This window comes from Dunckerocampus dactyliophorus, chromosome 2 (genome assembly GCF_027744805.1).
Source record: "Dunckerocampus dactyliophorus isolate RoL2022-P2 chromosome 2, RoL_Ddac_1.1, whole genome shotgun sequence".
Taxonomy (NCBI): domain Eukaryota; kingdom Metazoa; phylum Chordata; class Actinopteri; order Syngnathiformes; family Syngnathidae; genus Dunckerocampus; species Dunckerocampus dactyliophorus.
Window position 1 is genome coordinate 42,096,705 of NC_072820.1, and position 23,888 is coordinate 42,120,592.

The window sequence follows — 23,888 nt, forward strand, 5'->3', positions numbered from 1 at the left end:
ATGCCGGAGTTCTCAGCACAGGGTCAGACAATTCACGCAAATACTCTATATCGGAGGTTTTCAAAAGGACTACAAGTACCCTGGGGGTACTTGAAGGCACTCCAGGGGGTGCTTGAGGAAATTTATGTATCGATACAGTGAGGAAAATAAGTATTTGATCCTCTAGTGATTTTTAAAGTTGACCACCTAACAAAAATATGAACAGTACAACATTTTTATGACAGGTTTATTGTAACTGAGAGAAACAGGATGTGGAAGAAAAAACGGAAAAACAATACAGTATTAAATAGAGTTTATAAATTAATTTGTATTTGCATTTAGGAATTATTTTTTATTATATCCCAAAAGAGGGCACTTTAAGTTAGCTTTGTCTTTGTTTACAACTGAAGTTAATGTAGTATTATAACATTGCCATAATAATAATAATTCTATTCTATGACGAAATTATACTACAAATCCATCCATCCATCCATACATCCATCTTCTATGCGAGTTAGCCTCACAAGGGTCGCAGATATGCTGGAGCCTATCCCAGCTGACGTTGGGCGAGAGGCGGGGTACACGCTGGACTGGTCTCCAGCCAATCACAAACTACAAATATATATCAAATAAAAATTATAAATGAAAAATAAATGTAATTACAACACACATAGAAATTATATTCAAAATATGTATTTTTATTTTCCAACGTTTTAAACAAGACCACGACAGATGACCACTGTTTTGGACAGTAAGTTTTAGGTGAATTATTTAACGTGTATTGTACCAACAAGTAAGTCACATTGCACCATGAGGCAACTCCGTCGCTTCTACAAGTTCTCCTAATAAAGTTATCCACCAATCACCAAGCATCGTTGCTGAAATGCCTTCACTCCCTCGCGTCTGATTGGCTGACAGTTGGCATAAGCTTCCAGCTGTTTGCGCCCCCTCCCCTCGACTGTCTTAGTTTGCACGGCAGCTCCTTCAGCCAATAACAAACGAGCTCCTGGAGCGACTGCGCGCTAATTGGCTTAAATGAGGCGCTCCATGGGCGGGGATTGAGAAGTTCTGATCACTCCTTCTCTCTCATCCCTCCCTCTCATCCAGCTGTGGAAGCCTTCCTGATGGACGGAACCGACCGAACACAGTTCTGGAAGAGACAAGGGTGAGAGCGGGAGTGTCTGGGTTGCAACCAAGAGAAAAGATGCTCTGTGATGTTAAAAAAAACAACTCTACTTGAAGCTCGGCAACGTCGAGGGATTTTGAAAACTCTGATGCGGAATATGCGCTAAACTGCCTGTGGATGCAATGAAAAGTGTTGGAGTGTACTTCATTTAAAAGAGGAAAGCTTATTCTTTTTTGCTGTTGTCATTGCTCCTCTTTTTGAATCATCTGAAGAAGGGATTCCGCAGAAGTTTGCACACCGTATTCGCATATTGATTAAGAAAGCATTCAAGCCGCAGACGCGGACCCTAACCCTGTTTCAAATCTCCACGAGTGGATATTAATCAATTGCGACTGAGATCCCTGGCGAGCCGTTCGGAACACCTGGGGGCTCAGGGGCCCCTCTGCGCACCGCACCGAGGCTGCAGAGACGGACCCAGTGCGCCAGCGCACCACCTGGAATTCTCTCCGGTCCACCAAAGCCCATACAGAACCCCATTTTTGACAGCTAAATCTTCTCTCCGTGCTACCAAAAGGGTTTTTTTTTTCTTTCTTCAGGCTGGTGTGGACTTTGTGCAGCCACAAAACTGATCATGCGATGACTGAGTGCGCTTTAGATACATCTGTCCAGTCCAATTCAGGTAATGTTGGTTGCAATTAATAACATTTAATAGGTTTTGTTTCAGTCATTAACTTATATGGTATAATAGGCTGCAGAAATCATTTTTAGTCACTGTTTTATTAACATATTAACATAATATTAACATATATTAACATGCATTTTGTTGTTGTGCAATGCAGCACCAGTTATGGATGATCATTGAGAAGTGTTGTGATGATGAATGATATCTTTACCAAGTCATACTGCAAGGATATTTATTTAATATAATCATGCTCATGGTTGCTCATCCGTGCAGGAGGTGAATGATGGCTGAGGATGGGGGAAACATCTCCAGAACCCCCGACTCCAGGGGCTCGGAGGGCCGCTCGTCTCTGCCGAGGACTTTCATCCGGCTTAACGACCTATCCGGGGACGGAACTGGAGGTACCGTGGAGCGGAGTGAGGTGATGGTGGAACCGGCGTCTCCAGCCCCAGACGGGACTTCGTCAGCCGGGGATGAAGCATCAGCATCCGGCGAGGAAAGCCTGCCTCATCCCACCTTGGCCCCAGTGGTCTTCTTCTACATGAAGCAGACCACCCGTCCTCGGAGCTGGTGTCTCAAGATGGTGTGCAACCCATATCCTTTAAAAAAAAAAACCAACAAAAAAGCTCTTCAGATAGGAGTCCACCTTCCAGGTAAGAAACACCTGTTTGTGTCTTTCCCAGTTGACCTCAAGGGCAGTGGAAGTATTGTGTGGAGGACTGGTGTGGAAGTGTTGGCTCGGCACCATAAATGTGTGTTTTACACCTTTCTTTCATCTCAAACCTTCCCTCGTGAGTGCTTTGACTCCTCTGAGGTGCTTTTTTTGCTTCCCGTTGATTAAACAGAATAACAGCCAGAGAAGAAAATCTATCAACCTCACATGACAGGGGTGTCAGCGAGGCCTACACCACGAGGAGGGTGCTGCTGTTAGAATTCGTTTTGTGATACTCACCTGGGGTATGGAGTCTTATTGAATTATTCTCCTCGAAGTGTGTTATTGATTCATAAGTGCACAGACCTGCACTGATTCTAGCGATAAGAAAGGAAGCACAGGAGACTTTCTCCCCACCGCTCGCCTCTCTTTCTCTCCCTCAGGGTTGACGGCAGCAAATAATGCGTTTCAGGTTGTTCCGCTGTGTATGTGTGATGAGGGTGGTGTATGGAGCTGGATGTGAGGGAGCCACACTTGGCAGGAGTGATGCCTTTGCCTGATGTGTCTCTGCCGGGAGGTCTCTCGCTGTTGTGTTCGTGTCATTTAGACTCATTCACAATCGCCCCCGTCTCCATTCCTCTCATTTTCGGGTTGATTCTCTCAGGTTTGATTGAGATGTTAGATGTCAAATTCCTAGTATATGGACAGAGATGCTCATCTTTTGTGTGTCTTTTGTTTTGTCAGAGCGCACGCTGCTGATTGCAGAAACCAGTACTTTAAAGTGCAAGCACAACTATGGTGCCCTTTTTTAATACTCTTCTAAATAGTTCATCCTTCCCTGCTGCACTCGACCTTATGCTTACCTTGGAGTTTAGCATAGAGGTGAGCATGTTGGCTTCACAGTCAAGGGGTTGGAGGGTTTGAATCTCTGCTTGGGCATCACTGTGTGGAGTTGGCACATGCATGGGTTTTGTCTGGTTACTAGAGGTTAACTAGAGACTGTAAATTGTCCGTAGGTGTGAATGTGAGTGGCTGTATGCGTATTTGTGCCCTGTGATTCGCTAGTGACTAGTCCAGGGCGTACCCTGGTAATGGTGGTAATGGTACCACAAGAAAATCTATTATAGCAATAATGTAAAAAAAAACACTTTTGACTAATCCAATGTTGCCCCTGCAAGAATGAACTAATCATTTGACAGATGCTACATAGGGACCCTGCTTTATTGCTACTTTTACTACAAAATAGGACCCCAACATGTGTTTGTTAAGGGTATATCTCAGCGCTGACGCTAATTGGCATGGTTTAATTGAACTACACACTATAAACAAGTAAAGTCGAGGAGACTTTCTCTTATATTGTACAGTATAAGATTGTGGTTGTTAAAATTGTCATTCATCTGGGAGGTCAGAAGTCACTGATGTTGCATCTGGGGGATCATCATTTCTGTTCAAGTTCATCCCAATGGTGTTTGACAGGATTGCAAGTGCTTCCACACCAAACTCATCCAAGCAGGCCTTCATGGACAGTGCTTTGTGCACTGTGGCACAGAAAAATGGGCCTTCCTTTAACGGTTCGCCCCAAGTAGGATGCATGGAATCTTCCAAAGTGTCCTGTGAAGATAACAAATGCTAAGGCAGCTAAGGGGTTTAGTCGCTGATTAAGAGGTCCGTGGCAGTGATATATATCTGCAAGAGTAAAACAGATGTGTTGACCAATGACTGAAGGAATGCTGTTATAAAACACTCAAATGCAGGTTTGCAATACAAAGACTATTTGAAAGCGTCTGGCTAGTTGGGTAGATTTTTAACAATGTTTGAATTTTTCTTTTTGTGTGTGTGCTCTTTCTTGTTGAGTTTACCCTTTAGTGCGTATCAGCACTGATTTAGGAAAAGGTCACCGGTTCTGTAATGCTGCTGTGATTGATCTGCATGTGCGTGTGTGTGTACACTCATGCTGCTTACCTGGGGAGCAGATGGATCTTTTGCAATATTTTTAACCGTTTTCTCTCTTGATCCGTGTCCTCCTCTGCTGCTGCTGCTGCTGCCGCTGCTGCTGCCTTCCACACACTGCGCGCCACTCTTTGCACTCTGCTTCCACCAATGACTCCTGAAGTTTGTCTCTCTTATTCCCTCCATAAATACACCCACAGTATCGCTAGGAGCAGGCTCTGCCTCAGTCTTATGCTGTAAAAGAAACGTCCTGTTTCCACCATGCAGTTAAGTTATTTTTTTTTCCAATATGGTGCACATTTTCCTCCACTTAGCACAAATGGTGGTTATGCTTTGATTGCCGATTGGTCAGTTAGTGAGCAGGACTGTGCATAAACTGCATAAGGGATTTCAATAAAACTTTGTTGAGGGTTGGCGCACGGGCTAAGAGAGAATCCATAACATTTTACTGCAGATCCGTGACATTCAGGCAACAAAAATGATGCAATAAATTAGGACAGGGTGATATCCATATTATTAATTTAACGATATTTACTTTGAGCACGATCTCAAAAACAACCATATTGTTCATATCAATATCGACTGTATTTGCGCTGTATCTCCCTCATACCTGCATGCAGGAGGAGGGGCGGAGCAGAAGCCCGGCGGCTCATTCGAAGCCACAGCGTCTGCGGTAGAAGAGTTAGTCAGCAAGGAAAAAGCAGCGTCTCAGTAATTTGGAGGTGCTTCGAATTCAGAGCATAAAAACTAATTTTTCACCACCTTAAAACTTGGCACAATCTGTGCACTGGCTGCACAACTCCTGCCACAACACAAAGCTCACTGCTTGCTTCTTTTTCCTGTTGCGTTCCTCATGAAAGGAAAAGCAAAGTGGTGCGCTACTGTAAAGAGGTGTCCTGTCACATTACTAAACATATGGTTTCCGTTGCAACAGTGGAAAAACGGATTTAAAACCTGCTGGAAACAATGGACTCACGACATCCAGTGAGCTTCGCAGTCACAATATTGTAGCACGACAACCTCTACCACAAATGCACAGACAGACAGTTGCTTAGCCTGATGCAATTGACAGGTTGGTGTTCCTGGCACAAAGTAAAGACATGCTTGTGTCTTCTCAAAATGGTTCCCTAAAAAACACTACTGTTCAATTTAAAGTATTTTTGAGTTGCTGACTTTTTAAAATTTCCTCTTAAACCGGGCACTTCTTCATATTTTGTTCTTTTGTGCCTTTGTTATTAGCTGAGGATTTGAGCATAGCTAAAGGTTTGTTCTAAAAAAACATTATATTTGACTTTTTTATTATTTATTTCAAAAACACAATGGCCTACTTTATTTTTGCCAAAATTTGTGCGACTTAAGCACATTTACACCAAATATTTTTGTCGGATTCCAAATTGTGTGGCTTCAGAGGCGATGGAGGTTCCACTGTGCTTTCCCTTCCAGACCGTACTGTAGAAACATTGCTCCAAGAAAAACTTGTCTGGTTCTATTCTAAACAGGCATGTCTTGGGTAAACCCCTGGCCTCAGACGGCTCGCAGCCATTTTTAACAGTCTGAAGTAATTAGGACCCCTGGATACTCACATAGGTATTTAGGGTCTAATTGAAGACCCCTTGGGTGCATGCTCTAAGCTGTTTTGCCCGGCACGTTGCCTGCTTGAAATTCCCTCTACTGCAGAATCTGATGCAGAGGCAAAATGCCTTTGTATGTGTGTGGGGAGTTGTGTAAGCAACACACACGCACTTCCACAGGAGTCCTGTAGGTGTCCAACCCTCTTTGGCGGGGTGCTGGATGTTGTGCCAAGACAGAGAAGGTGCAAGAGGAGGGTGTTTTGGGAAGGCATCCAGTGCTGTCTATCCTTTGCTCACACTGATATAAGCAGAGGATTACATGGTCCATAACATTGTGGAAGGTCACCACCTTCAAGCTCACTTGTATCAGCCTCACTGGAAGCCAGACACATAACCTGCACTCAGAGGAGAGCGAGGTCTTTCCTCAAGTGTGGTGGCCATTTGTGTTGCAACGGTTTGCTCTCCTGCTCTTGACTTCACATTTGTTGCTCATCGCTCTGATGCGTCTGTCAAATAATGGGAGCTGAAGCAAACACTTACTTAATCAGCAGAAAATGTCTCCTGCCCTCGCCATTGCCAATATTTCCCCCCACCACCTCCACCTCCTCCTGCTTGCCTTTTCCTCCCCATGCACTGGCTTTCTTCTTCTCCTGTTGAGTCTAAAAAGCCTCAGTTTGGCTTGAGAGCGAGCAGCCGTCCTCGTGCCATCTTTGAAAGCCTCCAAAAACAGTGGAGGAGTTTGAGAATGGCAGAAAATAGAATAAAAATGAGTTGCTCTGCGAGGGATTTTGAGAGTATAGTCTGCCCACCTACCACTTTGCTTTCATTTATTCCCTTCTTCTTCCTTCTGTGTAGCCTTTCAGACAACCTATCCAAAATTCTTGTACCGCATACATACAGTACATAACCGTGCAAAGACGTTTAGCTGGCTTGTGGGGGTGGTGGGCCATGTGATGTGCCTTGCATGTATTTTGCATGTGCAGTGAGATGAAAGAAGAACTTTGGGAAGTTGATATGCTGTGGCAACTCCTCCAGATCACATGGTGCTATCAGTAGATCATTGGAAGGAAACAGGAGTTCAGAATATGCAGAAACAGCCTCTCCCATCCCATTAAAAGGAAAAAACATACACACTTTAAATAATTGTAAACTAGGTGTTTATTAGAATTTGTTCAATTTTCAAAATGTAATAGAATTTACAAGCATCATATTATTGTTTTGTCATCGTCTGTTCTCAAACTGACACTGCTGACAACGCGAAGCAATGGAATCACACACATCACGAGACAATTTTCTTGGTATTTGCATGCATTCACGCTCGCAATTCAGTGACCTTTGCAGATCTCATAGCGTAGACGTTGTCTTTCAGGTGTCCCCATAAGAAAAAGTCTAGTGGTGTGAGATCTGGTGAGCGCGGAGGGTATTCAAAGAAACCTCTCCGTCCAATCCACCTGTTTTGCAAGATCTCATCAAGGAAGGATCAAACATTGTGATGGTGGTGTGCGGTCGCCCCCTCTTGCTGAAACTCAAACTCCTCATCTTCAAAGTTTTCTTGAATACTTGGCATGACAGACTGTTGCAGCAAGTGTGTTCCGTTTTATGGGACACCTTATATATTCAGTGGTGCTCTGGTTAGCGTCATTAATCTGTTCCAGAAGGCCCGACTCAAACCAAAACAGACTCTAACCAAGGCAAGTTTTCCCATAGAAACTAATGTAAAGCCAATTAATGCGTTCCAGACACCCCAACATTTTTAACACAAGGTGCATTTTTATAGACAATAATTATAGTTTTACATGCAGAGTGGAATTTTGCAGAGAGGGAGGGAGTGGAGGGCAAATTATGCTTGGAGGGCAATCCAAACATGCACAGTTTTACATTCAAAAAACAATGACACCAACATTACATATGAAATGGAGAAATAAACAATATAATTGGAGGAGTTTGGAGGCACATTTGTCTGCATTTGCAGTCTCGCCATGCCTAACGATGCTGTTTTATGACTGTTCTTTTTTAAAAATTGTCAAACCAACCTGTCCTTGTCTTAAATTTGTCAACAGACTCACTCTATGCAGGCCTTTTCTTTGTTACGATACACACACAGCAGCCTTGCCAGTGTGTCCCACTACCTCCCACTAACCATGGTAACACCGTTACTCCTTTTGCAACATTAGCTGACTTTATTACGTTGTTATTCTTCAGGACGGTACTTATTGTCCATGAGGGCTTCCAGTGCATCCTGGCGAGATCGGCAACACGGATGCCATTTCGAACTTTGCGATGACTTCTTTCCTGAATTCAACAGTGGTCTTCACCCTCTTTGGAATGTCGCTGTCACTCGCAATCTTATTTGGAGTCATTTATTTATTATTATTTAGAATTTGTCGCACTCAGTTGAAAAAAATGCACAGACAGGAGTCATCCATTGTTTGACCACTGGATTTCGGATGCCTTACATGTATGTGCCTTAAAGGCTTCCGTAGTAAAGTGTGGCGAGATTTCATCTGGGGCACGTGATCCAAGGTGGCTGCGTAAAGAAACCAAGCACGAATACAATAGTTTGTTACGGGCGCCATATTGCACGCTAACCAGGCGGGCGCATGCAAACTAAGGCCAAATTTAAGCATAAATTTCGGACGTTAACCGAAAAATGCTCACCGGGGCGTACATTAACTGAGGTACCACTGTATATTGAGCTGAGCATCTTGGATTATAGTTTATTGCTTATGGACTGATAAATTAAAGAGGTGTGTCTCAAGGATGTTCATTTAGCGTACACTATTGTCAGTGTCACATCACGACCAGTCTCGGTTTTGTTATGACTTTATGTGTGGTTGTTCGGAACAGCTTGGTCTGTTAACATCGGTACCTCCTCTGCTCAACACCGTTTCCATTAGTAAGTGGCACCAGGTACTACTGAGTACTAGAAATGGTACAAAGGAGGGCTGATACCAAATGTTTGACATAGACCACTGCTGGTTGATCACTGGTTGAGCATTTCAAACAAATGGCAAAAAATGTAAAAAAAAAGATGCTAACATTATCCTACCTTGTTGCTGTGCCTATGATCTGGACGCTGTGCCACAGTCTCCACTTTGCTGCAGTGGTCCGTTTTCTTGCTGCCCTCAGTCTCCTTGTTGAGGGTACTTCTTTCCCACAATTGTTGTTTGCGAGTGTGTCTTGTTCTAACTGGCGTGACTAATTGCTGCGTGTTTTTTGCCGTTTCCTGTAGTACTATTTTGACACGGAAAACTGAACACCAACAAGTGAGTCGAGCAGCGCTGAGCAGGGCTGGTACTGTCCATTATCGAGCGCAATAGGAGATGCATGGTTGATATTGACCGACCTATTGACTCTTAGAAGTTCTCAGTAGTCATATGTATTCGTAAACAGCAGGACTAGCAATAAGAACAGGGAGCGACAGCTCAGACGGCAGTAAGTTGTCAGCAGACTACTCAGTATGAGGTATGTTCTTAATGAGGAGATTTGTTTGCTGTTAAAACTACAAGCAGGCTGAGCACAAAAAAACCCTTCCTTCCCTTTTTACCCCAGCTAGATGCAGCCCACTGCCTGTTTATTATGGCTTTTTTGAAGAATGATGTTACGTAAATTGCTGCAACTGTTTGCTGCAAATTTAGCGTTGCTTCAAATAAACTACTTTGTTGGCACGACATTTATTGACATTTTCAAATGAGTGCTGTTTGCACATAACTTAACATACTGTATGTACTAAAGTGGTACATGTATATTGTATCTTACAATTCAGCTGTATTTACTGTATGTACAATCATCTCTCCTTTATCATGTTTAATTGGTTCCAGACCTGGCCGTGAGAAGTGAATCTCCACCAAGTAGGATTCCTTATTTTTAATGGAATATTTTTGTAGTTAGAGCATAAAAAAACTATTTACGACCTTCTAAATGCTGTTTTTAACATTGTTAGAGCCCTCTAGATATAAAATAAAATAATGTAATGACCTTTACACCCGGCGGCTGTATTGTACCACTTGTACTACTGACGGAACCGCGTTTCTTGAATGGACTATGCCTGCCTGCCTGTGTGTGTTGGCAGGGAAGAACGAGTTAACTCGATACACACAAGATGACACCATGACCACAGTGACTCGGGCCCAAACCACAAAGTAAACCATCAAGACTGGCAGACCGTGTCTTTGCTTGTGAATGAGGCTCAGTCCACAGCAGCTGGTATTTTTTTGTTGCTTTATTTCTCCTCTCCGACATGTGAGGCGGTCTTCCACCCGTGTAACAATGGTGGCCTAGTTAACAAATGAATGCTGCATATTCTGTCAAAAAAAAAACACAGGCAAGCACCCGTTTAGAGAGAAAGAAGGGTGAAGGCAGAGGCATAGAGGGAGCAAAGAGGTGTGCGTCTGATGACAGGAGGTAGTGACATGGAGAGGGAGACTTTAAGACTTTAAGAATTCTTTTGCTGCTAGGCACTGCTAGGAAATTCATCTGTTAATACCCCGTTTCGACTGGCACTGTTGATGAGCTATTAATGGAACAATATGTTTGTTTTAGTGACTCGTGATAAAGTACAGTTCTACACCAAACAAAATGACATAAACAGTGTGTTTTTCTCTCTTCTGATATGCAAACCTCTATTTGTGCAGGGAGTTCGATTAAAGCGGGCGACTATTGCCACTTTATTAGTGCTGATTCATAAAGTGGTGATTCATATCTGAGAAGCAACTCTGGTATCAATTTGGAACAAGAGGCATTCAGTTCATCATCTGGGAGGTGGTTGTGTGTCATGATTGGTTAATTATTTGAAAGGATGGTTGATGAATTGATGGACTGGAAGATAGATGACAGATGGGATGGGGAGTCTGTACAGTACGTCAATGGTTAGTTGAATAAGTTGCTAAAGGTAGGTTTTAGGGGTGTAACAAATACATGGACAGTAATCTCTCATTTCTATCCATCCATCCAGCCATCCATTTTTCGCTTATCCGGGTACGGGTCGCTGGGGCAGCAGTCTCAGTAGAGAAGCCCAGACTTCCCGGTCCCCGGCCACCTCCTCCAGTTCCACCTGGAAGACACCAAGGTGTTCCCAGGCCAGCTGTGAGACATAATCCCTCCAGCGTGTCCGAAGTTTGCCCCGGGGTCTTTTCCGGGCTGGGCATGCCACGGAACACCTCACCAGGGAGGCGTTCGGACTACAGTAGATGCCCGAGCCACCTCAACTGGCTCCTCTTGATGTGACGGAGCAGCGGCTCTACTCTGAGTCCCTCCCGGATGACTGAGCTCCTTACCCAGGGTGAGTCCAGCCACCCTACGGAGAAAACTCATTTCAGCCGCTTGTATCTGTGATCAGTGATGCGGTCGCTGTACCGAACCATCGTGGTGAAGAGAGAGCTGAGCCGGAAGGCAAAGCTCTCAATTTACTGGTCGATCAATGTTCCCACCCTCACCTATGGTCATGAGCTTTGGGCCGTGATCGAAAGAACGAGATCGCAGATTCTGTCATTTATCGCGGTTAATTTGTTTCAGTGAATTTCAAGTGAATATTAATTGAATTTCTGCCAAGTACGATTCCTTATTCATAAGTTACAGTAAATATTTTTGTAGTTAGAGTATAAAAAACCTGTTTCAGGCCTTCTAAATACGGGTTTAAACATGATTACACCCCCAATTTCACCCCTATATTCACATTTACAGTCCTATTACCCAATATAGTAGACATAATCAGAGTAAATAAACCATTTAGAACAGAAATAAGACTTGTGCTCATGTGTGTTACTATAAATGTGTTCCCTAGTGAGCAGAGTGAGGGGCGGACAGGAAGTGATGTTAGGGGTTCAGAGTTGAGTTTTATCTTGCCGTGAATTAGGGCCGCAACAGTATCCCATGTTTTTATTAGGGATTTTTGTGCCTGCTGTGAGATAATTAAAACATGTCTCACCGAACATGCATTAAAGTAACATTACTGACACTTAGTGACTAGTGTAGTACTACGTTAACATCTTTTAATGCATCTTTTGAATGCTTTATATTTGTATTTTACTTCATTTAGCCATTTTTATGCTTGAAAATGCTCACTTTAGGTAAAGCATATGCAACATTTGCTTAAATATGCATGCTTTAACGAATAATAGGCCGTATTTAACCACGAAACAGCGTGAATTATTACTTAATATATTTTTGAGAAACCGTGATAGAGTGAACTGCAAATTTGCGAGGGACGTCTGTGTTTGTACTCGGATCGAATCGGCACACAACTGTACCGAACCGAAAGCGCTGTACCGATTTCCCACTAGGTACACATTTCAAGTGAGGGATTCGGTGTTGCAGCTCCATAAGTCTGGCTAGTATGACTAAAGTGGGCTACATTTTGGACTCTTAAGTTTATTTTTTATTCGATAATTTTATTTATTGCCGAAATACCTGCCACCAGATTGCAATTGCATGCTTAATTTATAAATCATTAAACATATAAGCTAAGCAGTTGTATGTTTTGCATTTTGTACCCGTAGTGCACCAAAAATGAACCTTATTACCGAGACACGTGAGCATGCCGTACCGTTACATCCCGAGTAGATATGGCTAGATCACACGCATGCATGTATTCTTGACTTCCTTCTTTACCCTCCTTTTTTTCTCGGTGCTGTTCTAAAGCTCTAAGTTTATGTAGGACTGATTCCAGGATTTTCCAGCTTTTTCTCATTAGACCATTGTAGAAGACTTGTGGCAGCAGGAGGAGGGAGGAGGAGGAGGAGGAGGAGATGGGTTAGAGTAGCAGAAGGAGGACGGGGGTGGGCGAGTTCTATACTTACTCTTACACAACCAAATCTCATCATGCACCTGAATTGAGTTATCTTTAACAATCTAATTTTGACTGCCTCCTGCTTACAGTCTATTTCACATTTCTCCGCATCTCTCCGCTTAGCACTTCAGAAAGTCCTCACATATTTTCAGACATAATCACACCTATTTTCAACCAAAGCTTCTCTTTTTCAGACCACGGCGAATTGTAGACTTTCCGCACATTCCTGGTCTGTACGCGCTGTTCATGCCGTAGCGCCGGTGATAACTACTTCTCCCATTTGCAGCATTCTTCCCACCCGGACAGATTGATACGTTGCTGAGCAACACAGCAGGGGATGCTATGTCTGGCACAAGTAAACCACTTTGGATTTGGTGCTAACTAGGGACACAGGTGGCGTATGACACTGTGCAGACTGACTTCTGGCTTTATCACAGCAGCCAGAACAGGCACACGCTCTCATGCGCCTTTAAGTGGCTTGGGGGCCGTCACATCAGTCGATTGTGTGCATGGTGGACTGTAGGCAAGATACCGATGATTGTCTCATGATGCATGGTTGGAAATTCATGTATTCACAATTGGAAACAGATTCGGCATTTGGTCCAAAATCTGCCAAAATTGCAGGTTTTTGTGGATTGGGGTGGCTGCATGACACAAAATTTAAAATTGTGAACCACTGGAATTTACAAAGACAGGCTGCGTTGCTATTGATTAGATTTAAAGGAAAGCTGCACTTGTTTTGGAATTTTGCCCATCATTCACAATCCTTATGTGAAACATGAACACATATTTCTTTCCCTTTTCTGTGCGTTCTAACGAGAGAAAACGAGTTAGTATGAGCAAGAGTGGATACTACTGACTCAAGACTCAACAAGGTGCTCGTTTGCTGTCAGCATTTTTTTTCCTGAGGACTGGAGCGCAAGTCTTGTGCTGGAAGACACAGCCATCCCAATGAGAGCGGACATTGTAAGTGTCGTTGTTGTTTCTATGCTGCTGTTGTTGACTGAAGTAGTGATAGCTATATGGGCTAGGTGAAATCAATGCGCCTAGGAAAGACGTTTCGGTAATGTTTTAAATCGTCAAAATACGGCAGGATTACATGTTATCATCAATGTACTTGTTAATGCATGATCACAGCATGTATATAAAACAATAAAACATTGTTAGAGGTCTTTTTAGATGGCTTCGTAGTCGAAATAGGTACCTCCTGTGACCTGTATTGTTAGCTGACACATACTAACTTGTTTTCTCTCGTGAGAACGCACAGAAATGGGAAAGAAATATGTGTTCATGGTTCACATAAGGGCAAAATTCCCCCCAAAAAGTGCAGTTTTCCTTTAGAGGTTGAATGACGACTTACATTCAGCCCGGTGAAGATTCACACCTCCATACATCTTTCTTGTCAGCTTACACTTTCCCCGCCTCTCTCGCTCTGTCTTTCCCATCCTGTATCTCGATCGTTCTATGTCAAGTCATCAGGACACTAATCAGGATTTTCCAGCAGAAGGAGTCTGGTGAAGGAGCCAGAAAAAAAAAGATATGTCTTATTATAGATAACAAACGATGGCTATAAATACCTCGGGGGGGTGGGGAACTTATATAAGAGTTATGTATGTCCATTGGTTTCTTCTGTGAGAGCTTGTGGGGGAACTGGGTGCACGTGTGTGGCCTTTTTGAAGTGCTCCCATGGGTCCTTTGTTGGCCACCAAAGCTTTTCTTTTAATAAATGTTGCAATGTTGTGCAGCAAACCATGGTAGTAGTGCATGATGGTGATATGTTCAGTCTGACTCCTTCTAAACAGGTAAGACTCTTGCTGAGGAACTTTAATGGCCATGTCTGCACTGTGGGATGATAACCAGAAAGGTAATGATTAGTGTTCAACTCTGGACAATGACACTTTCCATTCAGCATCCAAAACAGGGATTTTTTTGGAAATAATATTGACATTCTCTTCATTGATGGTGACGGGATGGGCATAATGATGCATTAGTTCCTTAAGCAGAGACGCTGTTCATTCTCGCAACTAGTTTGTGGTCTTCAGAACATCAGGTGTAGGAAGTTGAAACAGGAGTTCAGAGATGAATGATATTGAAAATCCAACAATTAATTGTGTTTAAGGAGGTTTTGTCATTTGCAGCTCGCTCATGATGATATTTGGATTGTGACGTGTTGTGTCATTAGAAGTTACTGATTGATTTGCAACATTTTTAAATTTAAAAACTCATTATTTGAATCAACACCCAACAAAAAAGTCTGAAATGATGTGAAATGATGTGAAATGATGTGAAATTATATTATGTAGTTACTGAGTTTTTATCACTTCCATGCAACTACATCACAGACGAGTGTGTATACTGTATGTATTGTCTGTGTACTGTGTACCAATCACGTTCTAATAATTTCATTGCCCTTTTCCTCTGTTTTGCTCAGGCACTTAAAGTGACACACACACACACATGCACACTATCAGGCTCTCTCCCGCCGTTTGGCCCAAATCATTGTGACATTTACAGTTTCACAGCCATTACAGCTTAATGTCTCCAGGGTGACGATGTGATAGCGGATGCTGCGGAATCAGATTGAAGTAGTATCCCAGCATTTAGTTCCAACACTGAACCTTGGCATCCCTGGGAACAACTACGCCTGTGCTCTGATCCACTAGGGAATGGGATCAAGTCCTGCGTGCTCGGAGCTTAGCACGCTTGAAAGCAGTGGCAAGGTCAGGGGAAACAAGTGTAAACTGTTAGCCTGATACATTTCACTGATCATTATATCATTATCCATGAGCTAAGCTTCGACCAAGCAGTACATTGTCTAAAATAAGGAGACCGCCTGAGTCAATTTGTGTCTACCAAAGTACAATTGATCCCAGTGGCTCTCTATAGGTGGCCCGTGGGCTGGATTGCACGTATACGCGGATCCTGAGCTGAAAGTTAGAGCAAATGCCGGTTTTGACCGGATGATTACGCAAATATCCAGAAACAACAGGTATGTGTTTGCTAAGCTGTGATTAGCAAATAAAAAGAGCACCTCTTATGCAAGATAAAGGTCCTCCTCTCATATTTCCAAACTCGCCACGTTGGTGTCAGAAGTGGGATTGCTGGATGCAACCCACAATCATGGAAATTGAGGACTTCATCACTTGCTTGCATTCGATATAGCAAGTTCGCCCGAGACACAGCAAAGAACAGCTCAAGAAGAGGATGGACGGTGAGGACAGTGACAATCAGGTGGCCGTCCCGGTAGTATGAATGATCCCTGCCGCCGAGCGGTTTCGAAAACATTTGGCACACTATCCACTGAAGTGTTATTAAACGTGAATTTCATTTGCACGTAACATTTGATCACTGTCATATGTCACTTAAACTTGCAATAGAAATACTAACAGATAACTCAACATTGACAACTAGCAAAACTTTATTTTTATTCTACATTTTGTCCTTTTGTCAATGTCCAACATTTTCTGGCTCGATGATGTCACCGTATGCGCTAATTTCACAGTTTTCATAGTTAATCTCATATACACATAAGTTTACACGCACTCTCCTACTATACCAAGTGGTGTGCAACAAAGGTCCCTACCAAGACCCCATAGTGTTTTTTGGCTATTTTTTGTGGCAGTTGCAAAGGAACAGAGGTTCCTCAACTTCTCACAAAAGATTACAGGAAAGGAAAGTCCAATATTACGCTAAACTTTAAGTGCCCCAAACATAGTCCACAAACCACGACCCCAGCCCAACAGCCGAATGGGTGAGAGGCATGCCCTCTAGTGTCCGCTGCACACACAATTATATGTTTTTTTTTTTTTAAATAATTGACTGCCAGTTGACAAATTTTGCCAGAAAACTGGGAATATGTCTGACACTTCACTTCAATAAAGGATGTAGCAGTTCATTTTTAGCATGGAAATTAATATTTTAACTCCTGGGATTCTTGATCCATAATAATGTCAAAAGTAAGCAGGAATTAGGGCTGCTCCAATCAGGGTTTTATGCTGCTGATTCCGAGTGAGATCGGCAAATACTGATACCGATCACATGGATTAACTCAGTGCTTGTCAAATAGTGGGCCAGACCCCCCTGGGAGATTCGCGGTGAACTGTTAAATAGAAATCTGTCCTGCTCAAAAACGAGTTTCGAACTTACCGCATTGCTTGCTTGTTTTAGAAACAAAATGTCAGTGTGGTAAAAAGTCACATTTGGAGTCCGAAGCCCAGAAGCTAGGAAGATAACTCTAGCTCGCGAGCTCGCTGCCGCCAGTGTGAAGTACAGCCAGTGACAGCTTGGCAAAGCATGCAAACAAAGATATAAAAATAGTCGACCGACAACAGGTTTGGTAAGGGAGTGATCAAACATGCCGGCATCGATTGGCGTAGCCTGTGGCAAGCTCAATACGAGACGCGTCGTTTTGTTGGCAACCCTACGTGACACAGCAGACATGTAGGATTTGCTGCCACACGCCGATTGGTTTTTGTGGTTGGCTTTGAAAGACGTTTATTGGCATACGCCGATCACGTGTTTCTTTTACACACGTTGGTCAATATTGCTCGGTGGAGCAATATTGGAGCTTCCCTAGTAGGTATACCAATAAAGTGACCTGTACTGTACCTCTTGTCGCCGTCACGTGACCAGAAGTGTGCGCTGCCGACAAGCCAACATAATATTCGAATATCTTGACTGGCATGGCTCACCCAAGTTGACATTCTTTTGATATGACTCGCAGATGTAATTCCACTTGGTCATCAGTTTAGATAAGACCTGGTCAAGTGGAAGATGACGGACTTTATCTTTCTTCTTCCATAGTTTTGTTGTCACATGGTTGTGTTTGTGTGTTTGTTTACAGGGCCACAGGTAGGCATGCCTTATGTATTGCATTCTTTTCGCCCGGTGATCTGTTCCCATCCGGATGCAACCATTCACGAATCCGACGCTGTGTGGATGCTATTATTTTCATCAACAAAAAAAAAAAAATCCCGGGAGCGTTCCTGTGTGAACAGGGCCTTAGAGTGGCTTGCGTAACAGTTACAGCTGCAGCCAGAAACAACTCCATTGATTGGCCAAGTTAGGGTTTACGGTCCTAACCCATACAGTGGCGAGTGTAACACTTGATGGAAAATATTGATTGTACCTCTCCGTGGACAAGACATCACTGGGGGTCAGTCCAGCATGTACTATGCTGATATATATATATATAAAGTCAGCTGATACACATGTACTTCCTGCTTTGCGTACGTAAGCTAAGCCCCATGTAACACACGCACACAAACTAGTCATTTCTGTTGTGATTTGGCCAAGTTTAACCACTAACGTTCGCTATCATCATCGTAACAAAAGCATGACCGCAAATGGTTGATCACCCCTCCGTGACTGCCCTTGTGTACGTGTACCCTCTACGGAAATCTACTTGAATACCAGGCAGCCTAGAGTGACCAATCATTTTAGTGGTAGTCACTAAAACCCTCTCAAGCCAGAGGATGAGAAGGACATGCTCGTCTGATAAGACACAGGTCAATAAGTGACAATAACTAATATGCAAACCATACCAATATTACACATTGTGTTGCATTGCATTCTGGGGTTCCCTCACATTCACAATTGTGTTCTATTCGTTTCTGGGAGGAATGAGAAGAAAAAGAAGAGCCCTTACCCAAGGGTACTCTCTCTTCTGCATTCAAGATGAAATGGGATCTGCTTTATGTCTTGATTAATATTTTCTCTTCGTCACCACTGTATCATTATCCCAATTCCCTCAACTCCTATCTTCTGTGTGTGCAATTTTTATGCATACTGACTATATCATTTTATAATACCTCATCTTTGTTAGTCTTTTTGCAGGCTAAATAATATGGCCACAAGCAAATAGGGAGGCCCTGCTCCTGCTTTGCAGTGATTCCTGACTTGTGCACTTGCAGACACAGAGGGAAGCCCTGTCTGGTGCCTGGAAGACTGCACTTGGCTTTGCGTGTCTGGGCATGAGACACATGGGTTAGTGGGTGTCACAAGTGTGGCCCACATCACATTCTAAAAGTATAATTAAAAAAAAAAAAAGAATCAGCAGTAATTTTACAAGAATAAAGTCAAAATATCAAGAGAAAAAAGTTGGAATCTATCAAGAAAAAGTGTAATTTTGTGAGAATAACGTAATATTATGAGGAAAAGTAATGTCATTTTAGTAGCAAGCAAGTCGTAATATTTTAAGAAACAAACAAAACATTGAATAAAGTTGTCATTTTTGGAAACTTAGGCTGTGGAAAAAGTTCTACTGTCACGAGAACAAAGTCAAAGTATTATGGGAATAAAGTCACAATTACAAGAAGAAAATTTACAAGAAGAAAGTTGAAATAGTTAATAGTTAAAATGAAAAAAAACAGCTGAAATAGAAAAAAATAGTTGCAATTTTACAGGAATGAAGTTAAAATATTAAGTGAAGAAAGCCATATTCAAATGAGAAAAAAAGGCGTCATTTTATGAGAATAAACTTGTAAGATGAAGAAAAAATAATGTACATTTTGTAGCATAGAGTTGAAATATTGAAGAAAATGTTTAAAACAGTTAAAAGTTATAATATTATTTAAAAAAAACAAAAAAGTTGTAATTTATGGAAAATTAGTTTGGGGAAAAGTTATTGTATTATGAGAACGAGATCAAAATATAGAATATTAAAGTACAAGAAAAATATGAGGATTATTTAAGAAGAAAGTTGAAATATTTGGAAATTAAAAAAAAAAAAAGCAAAAATGGGGGAAAAAAGAGCTAAGACTGACATTCATTCTACTGATACGCTTTTTCACCCAAATCACAAAGCTGCGATGCAGTTTTGTGATTTCTTCAAGTATATACAATTTCTTAAAGTGGCCCTTGTATCCTGTCACTTTTCAGTATGTGTCTCTCAGTGGAAAAAGTTTGGACACCCCTGGGTTAATGCAACATTAAACCCACAGCGTCTTGTATAGCGGAACCTCGGTTTTTCGAACACCCCAGTTTTTGTGTGATTCTGTTTTTGATTATTTTTTTTTGCCTCGGTTCTTGTATTCTGTTTCTGTGATTGTACAATACTGCGCGTAACAAACTAGTATGTTACCGTTTGGCATGTTGCATCTCGTGGTATCAATAAAGATGTGAACATGCTTGTTTCGTCAGCCATTTAAATGTTAAATGTTGAAAAATCCCTCATTAAAAGCTTTGTGTTGAGATTTTTGGGTGTCTGGAAGAGATTCATTGGATTAACGTTGTTTCAAATGGTTTCAGCTTTCCTGCAATTCAGTCTTAGATGGAAGAGATTCATCACGAAACCCGAGGTTTCACTGTATATGCATTTTTTGCTCATGGTTCGGTCTGTGTACAGTATGACTGTGGTCTGTCATCGTGCGCCTGGCACTGTGAGGGTGTGCGTTTACATTTGTTGACACACAGAGACACGTATATTTAAAGGGAGGCTTGGGACTTGTGGTTTCGGCATCCCTCGTTAACATGCCCTGTTCAGGATTTCCAACAAGAAAAAACATTTCCAGACTCTTTCTGTCTCTCGCTCTCTTCACCCCCGGCCCCGCCCACTCTTTCCTTTTGTCTTTTAAGACAGAAAAGGGGACACCAAGCAATGCAGAGGGAGAGACAGGGGTTGGGGAAGCCTGATTTTAATCTGCTTCTAATTTAAAGTATTCCTTGGCTGTTCTCCTCTGGGTCCTAACCCCCTCTGAGTTAAGGGTGCTTGCCAAATACAAGAAAAAAAACAAATGGAATTCTTTATTAAAAACCTGTGCTGGTGGCTCACAGTCAAATCAATTAGTCAAATGCTAATTTGTGTTGATGATGAAATCACGTGTTAGGACTGCATCAGATTTGATTTTAGTGTTGAAGATTTCTTGACTTGGTTGCACAAGATGTGACTTTTAACATAAGCATTGATCATGTTGCTTCTTCATTTTAGCTGATAAAGTCAAATCAGCGGGTCAATACACTGCCTGCAAGGTCCGGTGTAAGATTGAATCAATCTGAAAGCGATAGAAAATCAATATGTCAATATTTGGCATTGTTGTGTTCCAAACCCAATACGGACATCAAGCTAAAGGACCAAAAGGTCACACAATGCTGTTTTAATATTTGACACACCTTATCATTGACTCAACCTCAACAATTTCAATGTTTTTAACTGTTTTCTTTTTTTTTTCTTTTTGAGAATCCTTGTCAGTACTGCACATGCAATATGTGTCAACTCGGCATGTCAGTTAGTATTTTGTGCACGCTTGAGTTTGATTTGAATGGACTCCTGGAGGAGACAGGTCCAGTTATGCTGGTGAAAAAGAACAATAATTCTCTGAAACTTGATGATTAACAAAGGTGGTTTTCCTTTTGGCAAAGCAGACAGTTGGCAGTTGTACTGGCAAGCATGCTAATGAAGTACTTTTTTATAAACTCAAGGACACTTTACAAAATTCACATGAAATAACAAAGGATAAAATCAAGATGAACAAATGAAGGACAGCGTAAAAGCAGTCATAATAGTGAGTGTGCAGGCTAGACCAGATGGGTTTGAGTCTGGATTTGAAGAAGTGGAGTGAATCAATAGTTCGGATGTCAGATGCTAGAGAGTTCCAGAGTTTGGGTCCCCATGGCGCTGAGCTGGGCACAGGGAGTTGGATGGAAGCGGAGGATCTGAGGGAGCCAGCTGGAGTGGCAATGTGGGGGAGGTCAAACAGATAAGGAGGGGGGAGGTTGTGGTAATCAATTCTTTGCTTGACCGGGAGCCAGTGAAGTTGCTGTGGGATGGGGGTGATGTGATGGAATCGGGGTTCTGGTTATAATCCGGGAAGTAGAGTTATGGACCAGTTGAAGCATGTGGGGGTGACCAAGCAGGAGGGGGTTGCATGTGTTGAATGTGTCAGTGCTCAGTGGTTGGTGCCACCATTTTTCCACACAGGGGAATACAACACATACCATTTACGATACTTCCATATTATTGTTTTTAAGACTTATAAGCATTTGTGATGGGACGTTTTGGTTCCGAGGAAAGGCCTGTTGGTCACTGCCCTTCATGGGCTTTCAAGCTTTGATGCTTGTTAGGATCGTGTTCACAGCTGGTCTTCAACAACAAAGCTAATGAACACCAGCCTCAGTACATACAGAGAACCGCAGTCTGTGAGCCTGTGTGTGTTTGCATTATTGAGAGCCCCGGCCCTTCTAATGCAGTTTCAAGTGGACGTTAGATATCATCCTTACAGTTAAAGGAGATTTTACTCCCTGATTGTATTGTCTTTGACACCTGATCCAGCTGTGGTAGCCCCTTGGTACTGAACATGATACTTTGACCTTAGCAGCATGACCCCCTCCCTCCCACATACACACACTATACCGTCACTAATTACCACACTTCCCGGATTATAGAGCACACCTGATTATAAACTGCAGCCACTAAATTTAAAGAAAAAAAATATTTGTGCATATATAGGCCGCACCAGTTTATAAGTCGCTAGTGTCCACGTCGTAGCATGGGACATTCAGCACACAGAAAGATGCTACGCAGAAAGATTTTTGAAACTTAACTAAATACATGTTATTTTCCCCAACAGTGCCGGACAGTGCGTGTAATACGGCTAGTTAAACAGTAGCCTACCAGAAAAGTCATTCATCCTCCTGAGAACTAAAACCAGTTAAGTCTTCTTCACTCTCAGAACCGAACAGCTCCACAATTCCCTTGCAACACACCCCGCCAGAACCTCTCCCTCTTTCCTTGCTGCTCCCAGTGCCACCCTTGCCCCGAGGCAAATCAGCCCCCGAGCCTGTGCTGTCTTCCGCGGCACGCAGCATTCCAGCCCCCCGAAACCCTTTTGCTCAGGCAGACCTGAGCAAAAGCCGCTAGATTGATCGCCTTCAACCTGAAATCCACTTCACATGCTCCTCTCCACGTGTTCTCCATGATGAGGGTGCGACTACTGTGGCAGCGAGACACCACACGGAGACCATCTTACTGTTTCGTTGTGAGTTATTTCCTGAATTGAATAGTTATTCTCTATCTTCTTTATCAAAATGCTGGCACTGTACAACCTTCTTTGGCTTTGTTTGGATTACAGTATTGAGGTGAAAAATACTATTGAATTCAAGAAATGGCAAAACAGGAAGTCGGTGGTGGTTGATCTCGCTGCCACATTGTGTCTTTGGGAACAGTCGTCAAGAATAACGTCTTCAATGACGGTAAAAGTCACCTTAAATGTTCATTTATTTTTTCCGTCCATCATGTGTTTTATGAATGTAAAACTATCATTGTAAAATGATAAAAATGCGTTTTGTGTTACCATTTTTGGTTTCCTGGAGCGGATTAATTGGATTTACATTATTTTGTATGGTAAAAGTTGATTCGGTTAACATCCATTTTGGTTAGAGTCAGACCTTCTGGAAGAAATGAATGACGCTAACCAAGGTTCTACTGTAGTGTATTTGACATGCACTCAGTCACCATCAAATTTTGTATGTTACAGTGGATAAAATGTTAGTATATTAAATGTCTTTGGGACGCTGGATGTTGTTTTTATATATGATTTCATCCATAGTACTTGCTTTTTACGTGGGGGCAAAGACTTCCAGTGGCGTTAAATATCTTACAGGGGAAAGCCCTATAATGAGTAATTATTCCTTTTCTCTATACTGCAATTACCTCAAAATGATTCCATTTAATGAGTCTGTAAGAAATTATAATCATACGTTTTCACTTTGCACTTGCAATAGAGCACCACATGACTGTCCCCTCCGGGACCACTGTATCACAGCAGATTGTAATATACAGTAATGGTTATGATGATTAGCATTGTCCTTTTTGAAAATAAAAATGAAGGTGCTGGATATTTCTAAACCTATGCAAAGCCTTGAATATAATTTTTCTTGACATTCTTTTTAGCTGCTTGATTGTGACAACATTACAATATTCAGAACCCAGCACCAGCAGGCTTCCAAGGGTGTGTCGCCTCCTACGCACAGCGCTGATGTTGTACAAGACTCGGGGATGAGCGGCGTGTCATTGGAGATTAGGCGGCTGTGCCGCTCTTTAGCCGTAATGACCCGCCAGACTGATGAGCGCGGCTGGGATGTCTGGCCACTTACGAGCACTCTCATAAATCAGACCCCACTCTGAATTATTCAGCACATCTTTG

General features: G+C 42.4%; 1 protein-coding gene across 14 annotated transcripts in view; it reads left to right on the forward strand.

Annotated features, from left to right (window-relative positions):
• The first annotated feature begins 1,086 nt into the window (after nucleotides 1-1,086).
• The window catches only part of cacna1g (calcium channel, voltage-dependent, T type, alpha 1G subunit), a 291,002-nt gene continuing 268,200 nt past the window's right edge, over nucleotides 1,087-23,888 (forward strand). For all 14 annotated transcript variants that reach the window (XM_054766574.1, XM_054766569.1, XM_054766571.1 and 11 more), the window contains exons 1-2: nucleotides 1,087-1,784; nucleotides 2,061-2,380. In XM_054766574.1, coding sequence (XP_054622549.1) covers nucleotides 2,068-2,380 — 313 coding nt within the window. In that variant the 5' untranslated portion in view covers nucleotides 1,087-1,784; nucleotides 2,061-2,067. The remainder of the gene's footprint in view (nucleotides 1,785-2,060; nucleotides 2,381-23,888) is intronic.